The sequence below is a fragment of the Vanellus vanellus genome, assembly GCF_965231255.1.
Source record: "Vanellus vanellus genome assembly, chromosome: 1".
In the NCBI taxonomy this organism is placed as follows: domain Eukaryota; kingdom Metazoa; phylum Chordata; class Aves; order Charadriiformes; family Charadriidae; genus Vanellus; species Vanellus vanellus.
Genome location: NC_138905.1, coordinates 33,270,883 through 33,289,697, shown reverse-complemented (window position 1 = coordinate 33,289,697; position 18,815 = coordinate 33,270,883). Strand labels below are relative to the sequence as shown.

The window sequence follows — 18,815 nt, the reverse complement described above, 5'->3', positions numbered from 1 at the left end:
AACAATAGAAACCATGATGATTTTGAACTCCCTCCACTCAATTCTCATCACACAAACCCAAGTTTGTACCCCAGCACAAATACGTGACCTTCCCACAGCACTGTTTGAAATTAAGGGATAGGTAGCTTTTGGACGTGCCATCAAATTATAAACTGTAATCTATCTTAAAGCTACAAGTCGAATAAAGCTCGGTTTGGCAGACCAGAGAGATTATGATTCATGCTTTAATTTTATCTGTCAGGTGCTATTGCAGTGCTATTCTGGCCAGCGTCCCAGGCAAACTCCTAAGAAGACAGAACACAGCTCTCAGAATACGTGCACTTTTTAGACTTCGAAGCTCCAGGACCTCCCTTGTATTTGACCTCCTGAGGTAACCAAACAAACACAAAGTCAATCAATCATGTCCTGCCCCTGTCTCGTTGAGGTGCTTTTTTCCTACATCTACTCTACAGTTTGTTATCTTCTAGTTACACAGGGACAGATTCTTATCTGGACTTAAGTGTACAGGTCAAACAGCTTGCATAAAGGTATGCTGGTTAACCCAAGCAGAGTATCTAGCTCATTTTACTGCACCTTAATGAGAGACATGCTTAAAGAGTTTCTGCTACATGTCTCCCTTCTTAGCTGTAAAATAGCTTTTTTACAACAAATAAATCCAATTATAGGATTTTTTTTTCTTTCAAAATATTGAACTACAGATAGAACTACTGAATTTATTTGAAATCTTCTCACATGTGCAGCTAACAAATATTCTGTTGTTACTCTATAAGCTAGGAACTCACATTATTAATTACTTTATCTGCTTAAGTACTTCCCCAAGGATAAGGGAAATGGTAAAGCCTTTACTGTATGTTCTACTGGTATCATAAAAAAGACATTCAACACTTCATTCTTAGCAATATTTATCAATGTTTATATGAAAAGGGTAGCAGTTAAATAGACCTAGTGAGGACAAATTTGGACATTAAAGTTGTCTAGAATGCTACAGAATTTGCAATTAATTAAAAACAGAAGCTTCTAGATAGTCCTTTCATAAATCCAGTCTTCAGGAAAATGTAATTCTTCTCCAAACCATCTCATTTAATAGAGTATGCATAGAGATTTTATTCTTCTGGGAGAGGTATATTAAGGCACTGCATGCCCTTATGTATTTTGCAAGTGGTAACTAACAAACTGAGGCAGAGATCTGTGGGTACGTTTGAAAGCATAAATCAGAAGCTGTCACGCAAAGCTGGCTTAAAGCTTGTGCTTACACTGCCTTGATCCCAGGGTTTCTTTGAAGATTTCTTTGTAAGGCTGTGCCAGAGCATTCTGAGGGTTAGTCGAACGTACGTAACGGCTACAGATGATGATAACTCCAATTCAGAATTAAGTAGCGAAATTTGTCATTTTTCAAACTCCCTTGTGTGTAACTACATTGCCTTTTCCTCCTTAGCAGCCAGAGAGCGGCAGTTTAGCTTGAGAAAAGAGCTTTTGCATCAGCGGTGTGCCTGTGCAGCGTCAGCCGCACAGCCTCCCCCGTCATTTTGCAGGCTAGACACCAGTGAGACCGTGCGGCGCAGCTGCTTCGGGAAGAAGTCGTCTGGCCTCAGTGTTCAACTTCCAGCGATGGCGATCTGTGACCATCATCTTGATAACTGCAATTTTATTTTTATTTTTTTTCCCGGGGCGCTTTTTTTTTTTTAAGGTTTAAATCATCTTAAAAATAGCAGCGCTGCAAGATGAGGTAGTCTTTTATTTGAACAGTTCTTCTTGAATCCTGAGCAACTGGGAGAGTCTCCTACTTGAGCAATTACTTAACAGGAGGAATCAACACCAATCCATGTTGACTGACAGGTTCCTCTGGGAGATTTCTGCTTCTCCCGGCCCCAGACCACCTGTCAGTGCGATGGGCTCGCTACAGACGGTGCTCTGAACCTACAGGCAAAGCCTGAGGGTACACTCCACGTTAATTAGACAACTTCGTTACTCATTCTCTCTCTCATTTATATATTCATTTATTTTGAAAAAGGAGCGCTGTAAAGGGCTCCGACCCAATATTGAGTCTCCACGCCGTCCAGCCCTGCGCTTGGCGGCAACACAAGTCCAGCCAAAAGGATGGGGAGAGAGATGAAGGGGTGGTGAGAGGCAGCGCCTGGTTCTTCGGGGAACGCTGGCGTCGCAACAGCCTCAGCACAGCGGCAAGGAAATTGTCTTCTCCTCAGGGGAGAGGCTTCCTCGCCTGGCCTTGATTCTGAACCCACACGGTGTTGTGTTCTATTAGCTGGATCTGATCCCTGAGCTTTTATTTTTTTGTTCCTTTTTGTTGTTTAGATGCTATATTTTATGTTCGTTTAATCAAAAGGAGGGGAAAAAAAAGGAGGAAAAATGGAAAGGGTAAGGAGGCAGAGGACACTGACATGGATTATGTCACGATATAATCTTTTGCCAAACTGAGACAAAGCCAGTGATTCCACCACCACCCCCCCCCCCCCGAAAAAAAAAAAAAGTGAGATCTCTTACTGGCACTCCCGCATGCTGCACCTTTATTAAATCCATCTTTCTCTCCGTTATCTAGAATAGCGTGGAAATTGAGAAAAGGGGACTCAAGAGGTTTCTTATGGAGATCTCTTACCTCAGAGTATTTCATAATGAAAATGTAGTGAGCTGATATGGAATACCTTTTAAGAGAAATTTGCGACTGTTTTGAATATTTATGTACCCATGTCTCTGTGTGTTTATGTGTGTATATATAGCCATGAGCAGTGAAATACACTTTTTATTATACACAGCAAAGGAATTCTTCTTAAGGATTCATCATCTTTGTATGTTTGGTTTTTTTTTTCTGGCAGAAGGTTGGTTTGTTCATTCACTCCTATTACATCTGAAAAAAAGCAGTACCTCTGCAATATCCTTTTTTCCTCCTGATGCCACAGTGCTACACGTTCACCCTTTCCCTTCGTTTGTCAGAAATAACGCCCGTAAGTCAAATTCTGATCTCAAAGTAAATCTGGAGGAATTTATAAAAGAGATTTACAGTGAGAAAAAAAAAGAATGGCACTTTTGATCCAAAGGTGGCTTATGGCACTTGTGAATCCAGCCGTGGCAGTAGGTGTTTGCGTGCTGACTGACACGGTGTTGGAGAACTGAGCTGAAGCTGGAACTTGCTTAGGGGCTTTAGTTCCAGTATTTCATTTTTTTGCTCTGACAGCTTTTAAAAAAATGCCGTGTAGGACCAGGAAGCTATGTGACTTTCAGCCGTATCCCCTAATCAGATTCAGAATGCTTTAAATATCGCTGCAAAGTGTGAAATCTCCTCTGGGCTGCTGTTCTTCCTTTGGCACTGTTTCCACTGGAAGCCTGCCACCTGCACGACACGAAAATAGGAAACCCAATCTCTGGCCAGATTTTAATGCTTTAAAACAACTCCTAAAAGAGAGAGCATCAGTGAAGGTGAAAAGCAAGCAAGAGAAGAGTGAGACATGACAGAAATTGGAGGATGAAGCAGGCAGAATAAGCAGTACAAAGGACCAGCTAGAAAGATACATCTCAGATGTAAAGAGAGGGAGGAAAAGAAAACAGGAAGCAGGATGGAGGAACACATAAAGAGAAATAAGAAAAGGGAAAAAAAAAAAACAACAAGGAAGATGACAAATAGCAGAAAGGGAAAGAGGGAGCAAAGTAGGAGGGATAAAGGCAGATGATGAAATCGAGGAGCAGACCTGAACACATAGCGTTGAGAGCAGGCTATTTTTTTCTCTCCTGTAGCCCCGAGGGAGCGTGGCTTGCTAATCAAGGTATGTATGTGTTCACCCCTGCAACCAGCTAGATCTTATGCTGATGTCAGCAAGAGCTGGCAGCTGAAGACAGAGGTTGTTTCTCTTTAAAGGAGCCTCTGCAATGCATACCCATTCCTCCTCAGGGGCGGGGGGGAGGGGGTGTCTGGCTTTGCCCAAATGCATCCCCCTTGGCAGAGGATGTACTGAACACTACCTCAGTTCACCCTGATGGGAGGAGCCAGGGAAAGATTCAGCCCTAAATTTAAATAGTTGATAATGGCAGCTTCACTCCAGTTCCTTTAACCCCAAGAGATCCAAATTCCCAGAGAGTAGTGAGCCTTGCCTCCCTCTCTCCCTTTAATAGATGGTTCAAAGCAAGACCCCAGCTTTGCCACTGTGAACCGTTTGTCCTGAAGAAGCCAATTTTTCACCATTTGTTAGGAGGGAAACTTCCACTGGCTCCTCAAGTCCAGACATAGGGTGTGTGAACACCTTTCCAGCATCTGAAGCCATCGCCTGACGTACATTCAGTCGAGCATTCACAGGCAGCTTTTAGCACACCTTTCCTGGGGGAGGTATGATAGAAGAATTAAGTATCAGTATTATTTATTAACATTCTCTAGAGACGTATCTGAGATGAATTACCATCTTCAGTCTAAAAGACCGTCATGTGTGCCACTGTGCCTGGGAATCTCAGCAAAAGGGCCAGAAATATTTAATGAGTGTTGAGAATGTTCTTTTATTCCTAGCAGTGATCCTTCACACCTCAGATTACCTCTGAGAGAGGCTGAATGGAAAAAGTAGGGAAACTTTAAGAGTTTTCTGTGATGAAGCAGAGGACTTACAGAGACTATAGAGCTGAACATTTGTCGTCTTCTAAATTCTGCAAGGATAAAGGCTGGGCCCAGACCAGGAGAGTGAATGGGAAGTAGGTAGTAAACGAAATGATTATTTGATAATTACCAAGCATCTGAAATTAAGTGGTTTGGTAATTTCATTCCAGTCCATAGAGGACAGATATAAAAAATGACCACTATGGTCAAATTTTTCATGATCCTAGACACACAACTACCGCTGCTGCGTTATAACCTGCGAACGTTCTGTGTACAGTCCTCTGTCTTATGTGTTTGGAGCCAAATTTGCACAAACATACAGTCAAATTATGGCCCTAGAAAGACTGCTGGACTTATTCACCATCGTGTTACTCCAGGTTCACGACAGAATACCCCTGCTGATGTCAGGGCTCTTCTGCCTGTGTGAAACCTGAAGGATATGGTGGTGAACCAAGTCTCATGAATGCAATAGTTCCCTAAAAATTATATAATGTGCTTAGGTCAGGCTTGTACATGCAAGCATGCGCAAACCCTTTTAAACCATGTTTTAGGCTCTCTGATGTTACGATGTACTCCAGATGTGGTCCCTCCCTGTCCCAGCCCTTTCTAAAGCAGAATTTTGGTCTCCTGCCTCCCCACACCAGTAAGAGCAGTGTGGACTGCCAGGAGCCACTGATATGTTTTTCATAGCTTGGGCTCATCCTGAGGCTGAGCAAACACAGGCTGGAGAGGCAGTTCTCACTGTCACCAATCTTACTGTCTTTATTTTAGGGTCTGAGAGTATCTTTCACTTTTCATGGAATCACGGAGTTTTCAGAGTTGTAAGGGACCTCTAGAGATCATCTAGTCCAACTCCCCTGCCAAAGCAGGATTACCTAGAGCACATTACTCAGGAATGCATCCAGGCGGGTCTTGAAAATCTCCAGAGAAGGGGACTCCACAACCTCCCTGGGCAGCCTGTGCCAGTGCTCTGTCACCCTCACCTTAAAGTTTTTCCGTGTATTTGAACGGAACTTCCTGGGAACCATTGAAAAGACTCTATCCTCCTTCAACCCACCCTTCAGATACTTGTATGCCATAATAAGGTCTCCCCTCAGCCTTCTCTTCTCCAGGCTAAAGAGTCCCAGCTCTCTCAGCCTTTCCTCATAAGGCAGATGCTCCAATGCCTTAATCATCTTAGTTGCCCTTTACTGGACTCGCTCCAGCAGTTCCCTGTCCCTCTTGAACTGGGGAGCCCAAAACTGAACACAGTATTCCAGTTGTGGCCTCACCAGTGCAGAGTAGAGGGGGAGAATGACCTCCTTCGACCTACTGGCCACACTCTTCCCTATGCAGCCCAGGATTCCATTGGCCTGTTTGGCGACAAGGGCACATTGCTGGGTCATGGATAATTTACTGTCTACCACGACCCCCAGATCCTTCTCCTCAGAACTACTTCCCAGCAGGTCCACCCCTAACCTATACTGGTGCTTTACATTCTTCCTCCCCAGGTGCAGGACCTTGCACTTGCTTTTGTTGAACCTCATTAGGTTCTTCTCTGCCCAGCTCTCCAGCCTGTCCAGGTCACGCTGGATGGCAGCACGGCCCTCTGGGGTGTCAGCCACCCCACCCAGTTTGGTATCATCAGCGAACTTGCTGAGGATACACTCTGTCCCCTCATCCAGGTCATTAATGAATATATTAAACAAAATTCACAAGCTCTGATTTTTTTTTTTTTTCCAGTGCAGTAGCATATAGAAGCCTGACAGGATTCTGGCCTCATTATACCAAGCATGTTAAAAAACCTCACCAAACAAATTGCCATGAATTGATTTAATTGTGTTGATTTTATTATATCAGTGCAACCCAAGCAAAACAGATACACTGTGCTGGAATAACCTGCATTTGTTCCAGTGCAATTTTATACTTACGTAGTTTTCCTTTTTATAAATAGGGATTAAAAGGTGGTTTATCTACAATATAATGATCATCGTCTTTATGGAGAGTTTTTTACACTTAAGCAGTGACAAAGTGATTACTTAATTGCTGAAGATGCCGGTAATGCAGCAACTGGCATAGGTTTGGTGTGTGCAACAACGGTTCAAGTATTGACTAAATGGCAAGTCTTCATAAGGATTTACACAGCAACAGCCTATTGTTAAATAACAAGAACACATTTTTTCAGGAACAACTGTAATTTTCTCTGCAGCAAGAATTTTCACACAAAAAGATATTTAGAAATTGCTACCATCCCCTTTCACATCCTCTTTAATATGAATAAACTTTTAACTGAGAAGTCATGCATGCCAGAACATTTATACCATAAGATGCTGAAAATATTATTAGACCTTTAACTTCCACAAAGCTATCGGCATAATGTCATTTTCAATGTCATAATCATACCATGAGCATTTCCCTAGTACAATGCTATAAAAATGTCAATTTTGAGATAAGAGACCAAACACTAGCTAGAGAACGACTGCTTGATGTACAAAGAGACAATGATAGTGCCGATCCCTCCTGTCTTAAAGATGTGTTTACTTTAGCTCAGCTGAATTAAAATATGGTGCAAACAACTATTCCAGAACAACTGTACTTCTAAATGAAACCAAACTTAAAACTAAAGGAATTCAAAATGAAGGTTTATTCATCCCCTTTCTTTCCCTGAAGCATTCTTTTAAAGACTGCTAATACCGATGCCATCAATTTTGTCATTCAGACCATCTAGGTCATGTCCCATACAAATATTTAGCAGAGACAGATGAGTTTTCTGCCACCATTTCAGTTGCAGATGACATGGGATGGCTTGGCACTTTCACTGATGTTCTCCTGTGCTCCTATTTCAGGACACAAAAAGCTGTGAGGAAAACAGCCTTTCTTTCCTCTTTAGTATTATTCAAGAGTAAGACCCATCCTTGCACAAACCCATGGGCACCATGGGTGGCACCATGTGGAGGGCACCATGACCCATCCACCTGAACTCTTGAATGCACCATCCCAATCACCTTTCAGCTCCCAAAATAAGGGTTAGTTGGGAGTTCAGTGGGAAACAGGCCCAAAGCTGCTGGGAAAACACCACGATCATTAAGCACAGTGGTTTGGGTGATGGCCATGCAGCAGAAGGTCTGGAACACGACAACCAGAAAGATTACTCGCCTGTTAGGGATAACATTTGTGGCTGGCAGTTGCAATTCCCCCTGCTGATTAGAAACAGTTCTCTCCAAGAATGGTTCCTGTGGGATTACAACATATCCCAGCATTTTGTAACCATCAGTGGAAGTTCTGTTTTGCTTCTCACAATTGGTATGGACAAAGTAGGCTGCGACAGAGGAAAGGTCAAGAGCAAGAGGTCATTTCAAAATAATTGCTTTCTGAAAGTGGGGAAAGAATATGTTTGTTTATACAGTAGAGAGAGCGCACTGTGGAAAAGGGCACAAGGAGACAGGTTTCTCCACTGCTTCCTGGCTAGAGATTTCATGTAGCATGAGGTTCAAGCACAGGTGAGTCACCTCATGTAATTCTGTAATTTTAAAGAGTAGATGTCCAGCTCTGGACTATTGGTGCAAAGCTCTCTTTAGAGTCAACGGCCCCTGTTGGAGAGAAAATCATGTGCCTGTCTTAGCATCAGATCCATCACCTTCAGCAGGAGCTTGTTTCTCCCCACTGGGGGTTGGGTCTGGGCACCTACTTCATGTAGATGTCTAACTAAATACCAACAAACCCAGGCCAGCTGCCTCTGCCTGGCATGGCCTGTCCTCAGATGTGCAATCCATCCATTTTATTTATCACTTACAGAAGGCTCTATGAGAAGTATAAAAAGAGAAGAAAGAAAGAAACTGCAATAGAGGAAGAAAGGAAAAGGCAAGGCAAATATGGGAAAAAAAACAGAAGGCAAGGAAAATTACAATACTGGAAGTAGAACGTGAATGCAGAATGAAATTAGGATAAACGGCTAACCACAAGTGGGAAATACTACACAGGCTTCAAATTGCTGGTGTACAAGATTGCTAGAGAGATGCAGAAAACTGTAAATCTTTTAAAAGTATTAGTACTTTTACATAAATGTGATGTCCCAACTAACGGGTCTTTCATCACTTCCCTAAGTCAACCTCAAGCACTTTACCTACATTTTTCTTTTCTTTGTCATACCCCAGTATTTCTATCTGAAATTCTTTTTGACAACTTTGCCTTCAGAATCAGAAAGTTTCTCCATTGTTCACTTGTTCAATTTTCAAAGAAGCCTACATCTTTGGTTATGCTTTTTCACACACTTGGGTAAAGAGTCCGTCCTGTCCCGTCCGCCCCCGGGCATATTTTGTTCTCAAAATCTCATCATTTCTTGACAAAGACAATGCAGAAAAAACTAGATTTGACCACTACGACGCTGACCAGTACCATTTCATTGTCTGCTTGCACTCTGCCATCTACCTGCATCTAACTGCCGTCTTTTGTTACGTACTTAGGACATGTGCTCTTTGTTCCGGTTGTACAGCATCTTGCAAAATGGCATCCTAGCCTGTGACTGGGGCTCCGGTGCACTAAGATGATATAGGTAATAAAACACCAGTGTTTTGTTTACTGTTGCTGCGCTGCACGTGAGCCACACCGTACCTGTAAGCTTTTGAGCACAAAAGCACCACACGGTGCAGGGGGACAAGGTAACACCGCTCTCTCCTGCTTCTCTACCCATACCCATCAGGTTCTCCTCCCGTCTCAGACTAACGGGCCGGTTTGGCCCATGCTTTCCAAGCAGAACCTCATGTTTAGTTTTTTCCCCTTGTTTCTTTCTCGCTGTAAAGAACGGCCTGGAGCAGACTCTTTGGGAAGGAGAACAAGGCAATCTAGATGCTACAGCGAGCAATAGCCTGCGCCACACAGCAGCTGTTCCCCAAGGGAGAGTCGTGCAGGCCGCTGTAAACCGCTCCATCTCCCGGGCAGCCCGTTTTGCCCTCACGCCTCCCCGCCGGGGACAGCCCCTCCGCCGGTTCCGCGGCTGTACCATCGCCCCCCGCCCCCCCGGCTCACACCGCCCGGCCCGCTCCGGCTGAGGGCAGCGCAGCGGGCCGCCGCCTCCCCGCGGCCTTCCCTCGGGCCGCGGCCTCGGAGACGGGCCCCGGCCGCCGGCTCCGCCCGACCACGGAGCCGAGAGGCAGCTCCTCCCCACCGGGCCCGGCGCAACCCCCACCTCCCCCGGCCGCTCAGCCCGCCCGGCCTACCCCGGCGGCGGGCAGAAGGCCGCCGTACCACCCCCCCGCCCCGGGGCGGCCCGTCCTCCCCCCTCCCCGCTCCCCGGCGGGACAATGGCCACGAGCCGCCCGCACGCCAACCGGCCGCCGGGGCCGCCCCTCGGCGCCGGCCCCCTCCCTCAGCGCCGCTACGCCGCAGCTTCCCCCCGCCCCTCCCGCTGCTGCCGCCGCCGCCCCCAGCAGCCCCCGCGGCGCCCCGGCCCCGCCGCCGCCCGGCTCGCAGCTCCTGAGCCGCCGGCGGTTGCGAACCTGCCGCCGTGCGCGGCCCGCCGGGCGCCGCGGCCTGCGGGCGGCCGCTGGTTGGCGGCGGGGGGACACGTGAGGGGGGAGGGGGCAGCAGCAGCAGCGGCGGCGGCGGCGGCGGCAGGAGTTTCCCCGACAGCTGGAGGTTGCGGCGGCGGCTCCTCCTCCCCGGGTCCCCGTTAGAGCCGAGAGACCCCCCGCGCTCCTCCTTATTGACAAACACACAAAGGGCCGGGCCGGGGACGACGTCTGGAGCCGGCATGGGAGACAAGAAGAGCCCGACCAGGTAGGGGCAGGGGCAGGGGCAGCGGCGCCTTCTCCTTCTCCTCCTCCTCCTCCTGCTCCTTTCCCCGGGCCCTGTCGGCGGCGGCCGGGTGCGCGGAGCCGGCGGCGATGGCGGCCGGTGGGGCGGCCCCGGGGGGGTGGCGGCGGCGGCGGCGTGAGGGGCGTCGCGCCCGGTGTTGCCCCTGGCGCGCGCGCGTGTGTGTGTGCGCGCGTGTGTGTGTGTGTGTGTGTGTCTCTCTCTCTCCCACCGCAGGCCGAAGCGGCAGCCGAAACCCTCCTCGGACGAGGGCTACTGGGACTGCAGCGTCTGCACCTTCCGCAACAGCGCCGAGGCCTTCAAGTGCATGATGTGCGACGTGAGGAAGGGCACCTCCACACGGTGGGTCGCCGGCGGCGGCTGAAGGCGCGGGGGGGGGGGGGAGGCGGCGGGAAGGCGAGGTGAGGGGGGGGAGCCGTTGAGCGGCCTCCCGGGGTGTGAGGGAAAGCGGCTGTGACAGGAATCGGGTCACGTTTACTGGGGAGCCCAGGGGAGGGAGGGAGGCGGGGGTGGGGAGCGGTGGGTGTCCCCTGACCCGATTCCTGTCACAACCGCCTTCCCTCACGCCCCGGGTGGCGGGAGGCCGCCCAACGGCTCCCCCCGGCTTGGGTCACATTTACCGGGGAGCCCCGGGCCGGGGGGGGACCCCTCGGCCCGGGGCTCCCCGGTAAACGTGACCTGTGCCGGGGTGTGCCTGCTAAGACACTCACCCTTTTATTTATTTTTTTCTTTTAAAATCTTTTTTTTTTTTTTCCTATGAGTTTAACTTTGCCTCATAAATCCCCCCACCCCTCCTTTTTAAAAAAATTATTATTATTTTTAAATTCGCTTTTCATCACAGAGCATCACCGTGCGTGTTTCTGGGGGCTTGCTAGGGGTGGGTTGTAACCCTCGGCTGTTTAGGGGAGGAATTGTCGGTTAGCTGAATTGCGCCCGTATGGAAGCGCCCACCCTGCGTATCCCCGACTTCCCAGGAGGACCTTTTCCCTGTGCCCCCGTTGGAAAGCTCACGGTGGATTACCTGGTTCCTGCGTCTGCCGGTGGTTTTTTTTTCAGTATCGTGGCCTGAACGTGCGTGCTTGGGGAATGGAGGCTTTTTATAAAGCCAACAGGAGTGCACTTGTAGCTGTTGCGTGCTAACCAGAGAGAATATTGCTAAAGAATCCTTTGTTATGGTTATCATACCTATGGGTTAATCCCCTTGGCAAGACAAGTTTGAAGTGGCAATAAAAGTTGCAATTCTATCAAAAGCAGCAATTACGTTCTAGGTACCCGTCAAAGCAGTGCTGAATATGACTTGCAATAAACGTTACATGTTTGAAATTATAAGTGCGAGGTCAGGTCCAATTACTTGACAGAAAAGATTCATCTTTATTTCTAGAGTTGATGTCCTAGACTTCTGAAAACCAGAATGAATCTTGAAAGGACTTCTCATAACTTCAGTTTTGAATACTAGTTGATTTTTTTATTTTTTTTTAACCAAGGAAATCAGTGAGGTAAATGCACTGAGAGGAATTGTATCTGTCACGTATACTGTGGTTTCCAGTTATAACAATGACATTGTGTTTCTGTTATTGATAGATGTGTACAGATAGATAATATTCAGCAAAATAATACTGCTGAAATAATGAATGCAAAATCTTTAAAAGAGCGTGAATAAAGCCTCTTTAACCTCTGGTCAGTTTACTAGGCAAAGTCAATTTAAAATTATGTTTTGTTGCACTGGAAACTCAGCTGGATAAAAGCACTAAAATTAAAAAAAAAGTGTGGCAAAAATAAATAGTCCTGAGAAACCAATATTACCATTGCCTTCTTTTTCCCTTGCTTGAATATTTCATAATTTTTTAATATTTTAACAACAAAATGTCTTTTTTTGTTGTTTGGGTTTTTTTGTTTCCACTTTCTCCCCCACAGTGATCTGATACGCAGAGCTTTAGTTGATACGTTTATTTTTGTTTCTTTCCTTAAACTCTGAAACAATGTGTAGCTGAGTACGTTTATAGGTTTCTTTTCCCCCGTAAGGTTTAAATGGGTTGCATTTTCATGTTTGCAAACTCCAGGGTTTACACATGGCATGAGATAAATACAGGTTAAAGTTTTAGGCCAGGCAGTTTTAGACCCCAATTCTGAAATTAGATTTGAGCTAGTAAGTAGACCTTTGTGTCTATGAAGGGAATCATTAGGGTGCCAAGGAGACACAAAAGGCCATTTGGGTGGATTTTTTTTTTTTTTTAAAGGAGCTGGAGTCCAAGAGACCAAAGTGGGGCCTTGCTAAAACTTTTGCTGGTACTACCTATACAACAAAATGTTTTTCATCAATGTTCATCGGAATAACTATACTATGGTGGTTTGATGACACTGGGTGCTTTTTTTTTTTTTTTGTCTTCCAGTTTGAAGATTAATGTTAGATTAAGTTGATGCCTTAGCATGGTTCTTAGTGTGCAATGGTTCTTTCTTAAAAATTTTTACTACTGTTTTTACTGATGAGAGCTTTGTCTATAAGACACTGTAAAGTACTGGGTTTTTTAGTTCAGAGAAATGCATTTCTTTGTGGTGGGTGGTTTAATGACTCCTTCTGTGTCGTTAAAATTCACTAAATGCGACCAGATTTGCAGATGGAAAAACAGGCAATCATAGTCAAGTTTAGTCATTTTGAAGACCACTGGAAATTAGGTGCAAAGTTGATTAAAACAGTTGTATTTTTTTTATACTAATCATGTACAATTAACTTTACAGAAATATTTTCAGGTGCAGGGTAGGGTTTGTGGGTGTTTTCACTGTTGAATAATTTCTTCTGTCTGAAAGAATTATCTTTTATGCCAGAGGCTAGACATGGATTATGATCTTTAACAACTGGTAGAATTGTTAAGATTAGTGGAAATAATTCTTACGTCTTCTTGATTATATTTTAATATACTTCTAGACTGAATTTTCAAAGCAGATTGTATCATGGAGTTAAATTAATTTTGTTCATGGCAGTATCTCTGTGAATAGTTAAAGTGGGTTGTGCTTGGATGGGAGATGTCCAAGAGAAATCCTGGATGCTGCAGGGAGTGGTGTAACTGATTCCTGAGGTGGCACAGTCTTCTTTGGGTTAGCACTAAAGGAGTGCCCCAGTGTGGTGCCACTTAGATGTGCCGTGAGTCAGATGTAAAACTAAGCTCCTATCTGCCAGTTGGAAATCCCTGTACCTTTTGCTGTAGAACTGTTGCCAGACTTTAATTTGGTAACGTCACTGAGGATCTAAATTCTCCCTGTAGACATGGCTTTCTTACTTACTTTCTAACCTAAATTGTTCTGTATTGTTGCTTGGGTACTGAGAAATTACTACATTCCTCTTGATAGGAGACTGTACTGAATATAGTAATTTTCTATATGTGACCTTTAAAACATTTTGAAATCTTTCTAGATGAAAGGTGTTGTATAAATGTAAGGAACATAGAGCTGTAATAATCATTCCTTACTTGGACAAATCTGCTGAAGTTCATTAGAAACATAAGTAAGGAATGCTGAATAGAACCCAAACATACTGTGTTATAGAGGGAACTGGTAACGAACTCTATATTTAGGTTGCTTAATAGTTTCCATTATAAAGAATTTGTATGATCTCTTTGAGAAGCTCTATTGTTTGCAAAAGCCATTGACATTTGGCAAGAGGAAGAGTCCTTAGGCTAAATAAGTGGTTTGATTTCCTTGCCCCATGAAATTGTTTAAGTTTTGCTGAGACATAAACACTTGAAAATCATCATTCCCCCTCTGTCACTCGTGTTGTATGGGAAAGTAAAGTAATTGCTTAGAACACTGAAAAAGCCCTGACTGGCATCACTGTAAAAGCAACAGTGGCAATGATATTATGCTGAAGACCCAGGACAGGATTGTTTGGCTCCTGGGGAGGTTATAGCGGGGTTGCTGAATTTGGTCTGACTCACAATTGCTGCTTTGCCAAAAGGAAGTTGCCTCCATGGGCACACTACCGTTTCTTTTCTTTCTTTCCTTCTGCTCTTCATAACACTATTGGAATCAGGAGTACACACACCAATACTGGTTGATCTTCAAGAATTGGGCTGGATCCTTGGACAGACCTTGCTGCAGCAAGTATTTGCTCCCAGTTTGTCTGTCCTTCAACAGATATTTGGTTTGTGGTTTTGATTTTTTTTTCTTGCCAGCTAACAATGTTAGTCATTGTAATTTAGACGCATTGTAAAGCTGCAGTTTCAGAGTTTCAGTCTTGCTGGGAAGAAATATGCAAGAGGACTATCATTCTCTCTAAAGGGATGTACGTTTGCTACTTTCTTCTGTCTTCTAGGAGGCTGCATTACTGTTCCATCCCCTCTCTGCTCCATCTTCCTCAGATCATATTAACGCTCTTGTTATTCACTTAGTGACAGCATCCAGATTTAAAATTACCTGTCACTTTGCTTTTCTTCATGTGGTTTTTATGCATGCATATTGTAGTCTGGTCTCTAGTTGCAGGATCCCATTTTTTTTTCCATGCTCTGACAAACCACTTCTCTGTTCAGTGTGAAGGACGAGCATCCAGGGGAGTGTAGTGAGAGCTACAGGAGGAACTGGAAATCCAGATTTTTAAACTTTGAAATATTTGGTGTGATACTCTGCTGTGTAAATAAGAGGAAAAAAGGGGGGCAGGGGTACGTGATCCAATTCTCCTACCCAGAGTCCATAGCATTCTGTGCTTTTCAATTAGGAAAAAGGGCAGAATTCCAAAGGATATTTTCACTAGTGGTATTCTCTTCGCTAATAATAGGAAAAGGATTGTTGTACAAAGTTGTAACTACTGTATGCTTGTTATGGTTTTATTTCATTTTATTTTTTAGAACTACTTTTATTGCCTTCTTTGAATTCAGTAGAAACTTAATCTTACCTATGAATCTATGAGACTTAGTGCACACTATCCAAGCCCAAAGTATTTTTCTTTCTGCAGGGGGTAAGAAAGACGAGGATAAGGAGATAAAACAAGTACAAGTGACTTCTGTGAAGTGGTTTTTGGTTTGTTTGTTTTTTTTTTATTCCTCTCTGATGCACTTGTTGGGCGAGCTGTTATATGCAGTATCATTTGTATAAAATAACCCCTGAAATTTGTAGCCAGAATGAGAAAGTCATCTCAAGTCAGGATTAATTTCTGTGGATTTGGGATGTATACCTCTTAACGTCCTGTACTGCTGAAGTAGAGACATATATAACCAGCTGCCTGGGGGCATGGCTTCCATGTCCTATGCTCTATTGATCTCCATTACTGAATCGTTCCTTTTCTCCCAGCCTAAGGTATGAAAAGCCAACTTTAAATCATACCAGACAGAAGAGTCTGAGGTATGAGGAACTGGGAAGCCATCTTTCTGTGTCTGTTTGATATTTGGTCTGTGCTCCTTGACTGTGCCCGAGAGTGTGGCTATTCAATATGTACGTGTATTTTATAAGCATGTCTGACAATCTCCTAAATATGAGATACAGGTCTCTACTTGAAGCTGTCATGAGTTTGTTTTATGCTTTGAGAAGCATAAATAAAATATTTAATTTTTTTAACTTGGATATCAAGGTCATTTTTCTTCAGAAAATATGTTCAATTTGTTTAGTCATGTACCATCTGGATGTTTATAAGCACAAATCAGTTACATTTAACCAAATCTGGTATTTGTATTTCTGTTGAAATGCAGTACTGCTCAGGACAGAGGGTTGTACTTATCTTGTATATCTGGTTTAACATGTCTGTTTTACAACAGCTTGTTAAGGACTCTGTCTTCTGCTTTCCAGTATGCAGCCTCTGTGTGCGCACATGCGCATGCGTGTGTCAGGGGGAAGGTTGTGAAGGAGAAAAAGAGGAAGAACTGCCTGTCATGCTGATTTTACAAATACATGACTGAATCAAGCTTAACAGACCGAAGAGCTGTTCGTAACTTGTGATAGTTTGGAGAAGGAAGTATTTGCAGGAATAAAGTGAGTGGAAAAGTCATATATAATCCATATTTTATCAAGCTCTGTATGACAAGTTTTATGTTTTAGCTTAAATATTAAATTATGAAGGGGAGCGTGAGTAAATAGTTGTCTTTTGATCTGTAGATAGCCATTAGGTAACCTGGTCATTCTGGACTTCCAGTCTTATTTTTAAATAGAGGTTTTAAAAGTAACCTTTGGAATTATTTAGGAATTTATTTAGAAATTATTTTCCCTGAAAAATATAGTGCAACTTAAGAATTTTGCACACATCAACTTGAATGAGATTTTGTTTTTCCATATAAAACAATGAAGTAATTTTTATTGATTGGGGTAGCTCTGTTAGATGCTGTTGATAGGCGTGCCTTGTGTGGGCAATAGAGAATGAATGGTCAGCCAATCAAAAAAAGATAAAGCTTATATTTCAGGAAGACTAAGTAAGCGGTTGGTTTTGGTTTGTTTGTTTTTTTTTTTTTTTTTGGGGTGGTGGTTTGTTTTTTTAAGGTTAATTCTGTTGTTAAATCTTTGTAGTTTTGAACTTGACAGATATTTTAATCCATTACTCTAAGCAGCTCATGAAAAAATGTGCTTTTTTGTTTTAAGCATGTGCTTGGTATTTTTGGTTTGATGCTTGTTTGGGTTTTTTTGTGTAACTCTTTCCTGATGTCTGTTATAGTTTGGGCTTTTTTTTCTTTTTTTCCCTTCTTTAATGCAGTCTCCCCAGAACAAAATGAACAGAATTTCATTTGATATTGGATTAAGACCCAGGAGGGCCTGTTTGATCCAACTTTGATAGTTGATTTAAACCTAGTTTAGTTGTTTCTTTTTCCATTACATTGAAAAAAGTAGTTATATCAGCAGTCATCTTTGGCCAGAAATTTAGGTAGCTGTCATTGTGACTTGGCCTTCTATTTGTATATACCTTATGTAACCAAAGAAATAAACATGGAGCAGAAAGAAACCTATCGCTTTCTATAAACTTTCTCTCTTCTCCTGTGATAACTAATGACGTTTGAGCTGCTGAGCCCTCTATTTCCAAGATCTTGGATCTGATCATGGATTGATGAGATATGTTCTCTAGAAGGCCAACTTTGTTAGTGGGCACTGCAGGGCCAGAGGAAGGTTATGCCAGTTAAAAATGGCTTGTTTAGCTGAATTGTACCAAAGCCAAGCAAAATAGATTAGCATTTGTTTTCCACAATTACTAAAGTACTAAAAGCTTTGAATACATTTGGGTTTGTGATAGGGATGTTTCTAAGAAGGCTAACATGCCTCATTTGGCTTATCCGTGTTGCCGTAGCAACTCAGGATGGAAAAGGTCTTCCAGTGAGTTAGACCCTCTCCCATATTGAGAGGGGATCAGTAAACCTGGGCAACTTCTGACATAATCTTTGTTCTGACAAGTCTCCGGTGAAGGATACTGTGACCCCTTTGGACAGCATGTTTACAGTGCTTTTTACCCTTGATGGTTTTCCAGATTTCTAACCTTTGTGTTCAGTAAGATAAATTGATTTATACTCCCTTATCCCCAGTGAATTACCCACTATATTTGTAGTTCTTTGGTTATTGTGTTATGGTTTCCATGTTCACCCATTCTTTTCTCTCTAAGTCTTTCTTACAGAAAGAAAATTGTGTCAGCCCTTTCTTGTAGGTGGCAGTTTTCTTCAGTTTATATCATTATTCTTTATTCTTGATTCTTCAGTTGGCACACCTGTTTCTTACAGTAGTAGCCCAGAACATTGACAGACCTTCAGCTGAGTCATTTCTAGTGGAAGGTGTAGTGGGACTATGCCTTTCCAGAATCCTGCAAAATTATATCTGATGTTGATACTTTCCTGAATGAGGATTTTCCTTTTGTGTAATAGTATCATGATGTTGGCTTCTCTGTACCTTGTGATCTACTTGATCCATTACAGTCTGGTGTCTTTTTGTGTCCCATTGTTACTAAGTAGGGTGTTTTTTAATGCAGTCATGGGGCCTGCGGTACTTTATGCTGCCTTTCTTGGATTTCATTGTCATCGTAACTCAGGATGGTCTTAGCAAATAGCTCTCACCACCTTTCAGCTTGGTGCTGTTTGCTTGTTCTATTCCTTATTCCTTCATCCAAAGCATGATTAAGAATATTAAATAGTATACCTGCAGAACCTCACTATAACTGTTGTCCTACATCTGCAGCTGATGGTTGAGAACTATTAAAAACAAGCAAACAAACCCTGATTTTGAACTTCATCCTGTGCAACTTTGTCTCATTCATAGTCTAGCTTGAGTGGGAGAATGTATTTTTACTGTGTCCCAGGTCTGGTACTGCTTTTCTCCTAGTCACTAGGACAATTATTCCATTAAAGAGAGAAACAAGACTTTGTCAAGCCAGTTGGCTTTATCCTTTAATGCTCCCAATTGTTAACTAATTTTGTTCCAGTACCTCTCTGAAATTTGAGTTAGGCTCAATCATCTATTACTTCCTGCATTTTTATTTCCCCATCTT

The 18,815-nt window shown here is 43.6% G+C and overlaps 1 protein-coding gene across 1 annotated transcript in view; it reads left to right on the top strand.

Moving 5' to 3' along the window:
• Window positions 1-10,114: 10,114 nt before the first annotated feature.
• Window positions 10,115-18,815, top strand: part of YAF2 (YY1 associated factor 2) — a 29,699-nt gene continuing 20,998 nt past the window's right edge. The window contains exons 1-2 of the mRNA XM_082497223.1: window positions 10,115-10,345; window positions 10,598-10,723. Coding sequence (XP_082353349.1) covers window positions 10,320-10,345; window positions 10,598-10,723 — 152 coding nt within the window. The 5' untranslated portion in view covers window positions 10,115-10,319. The remainder of the gene's footprint in view (window positions 10,346-10,597; window positions 10,724-18,815) is intronic.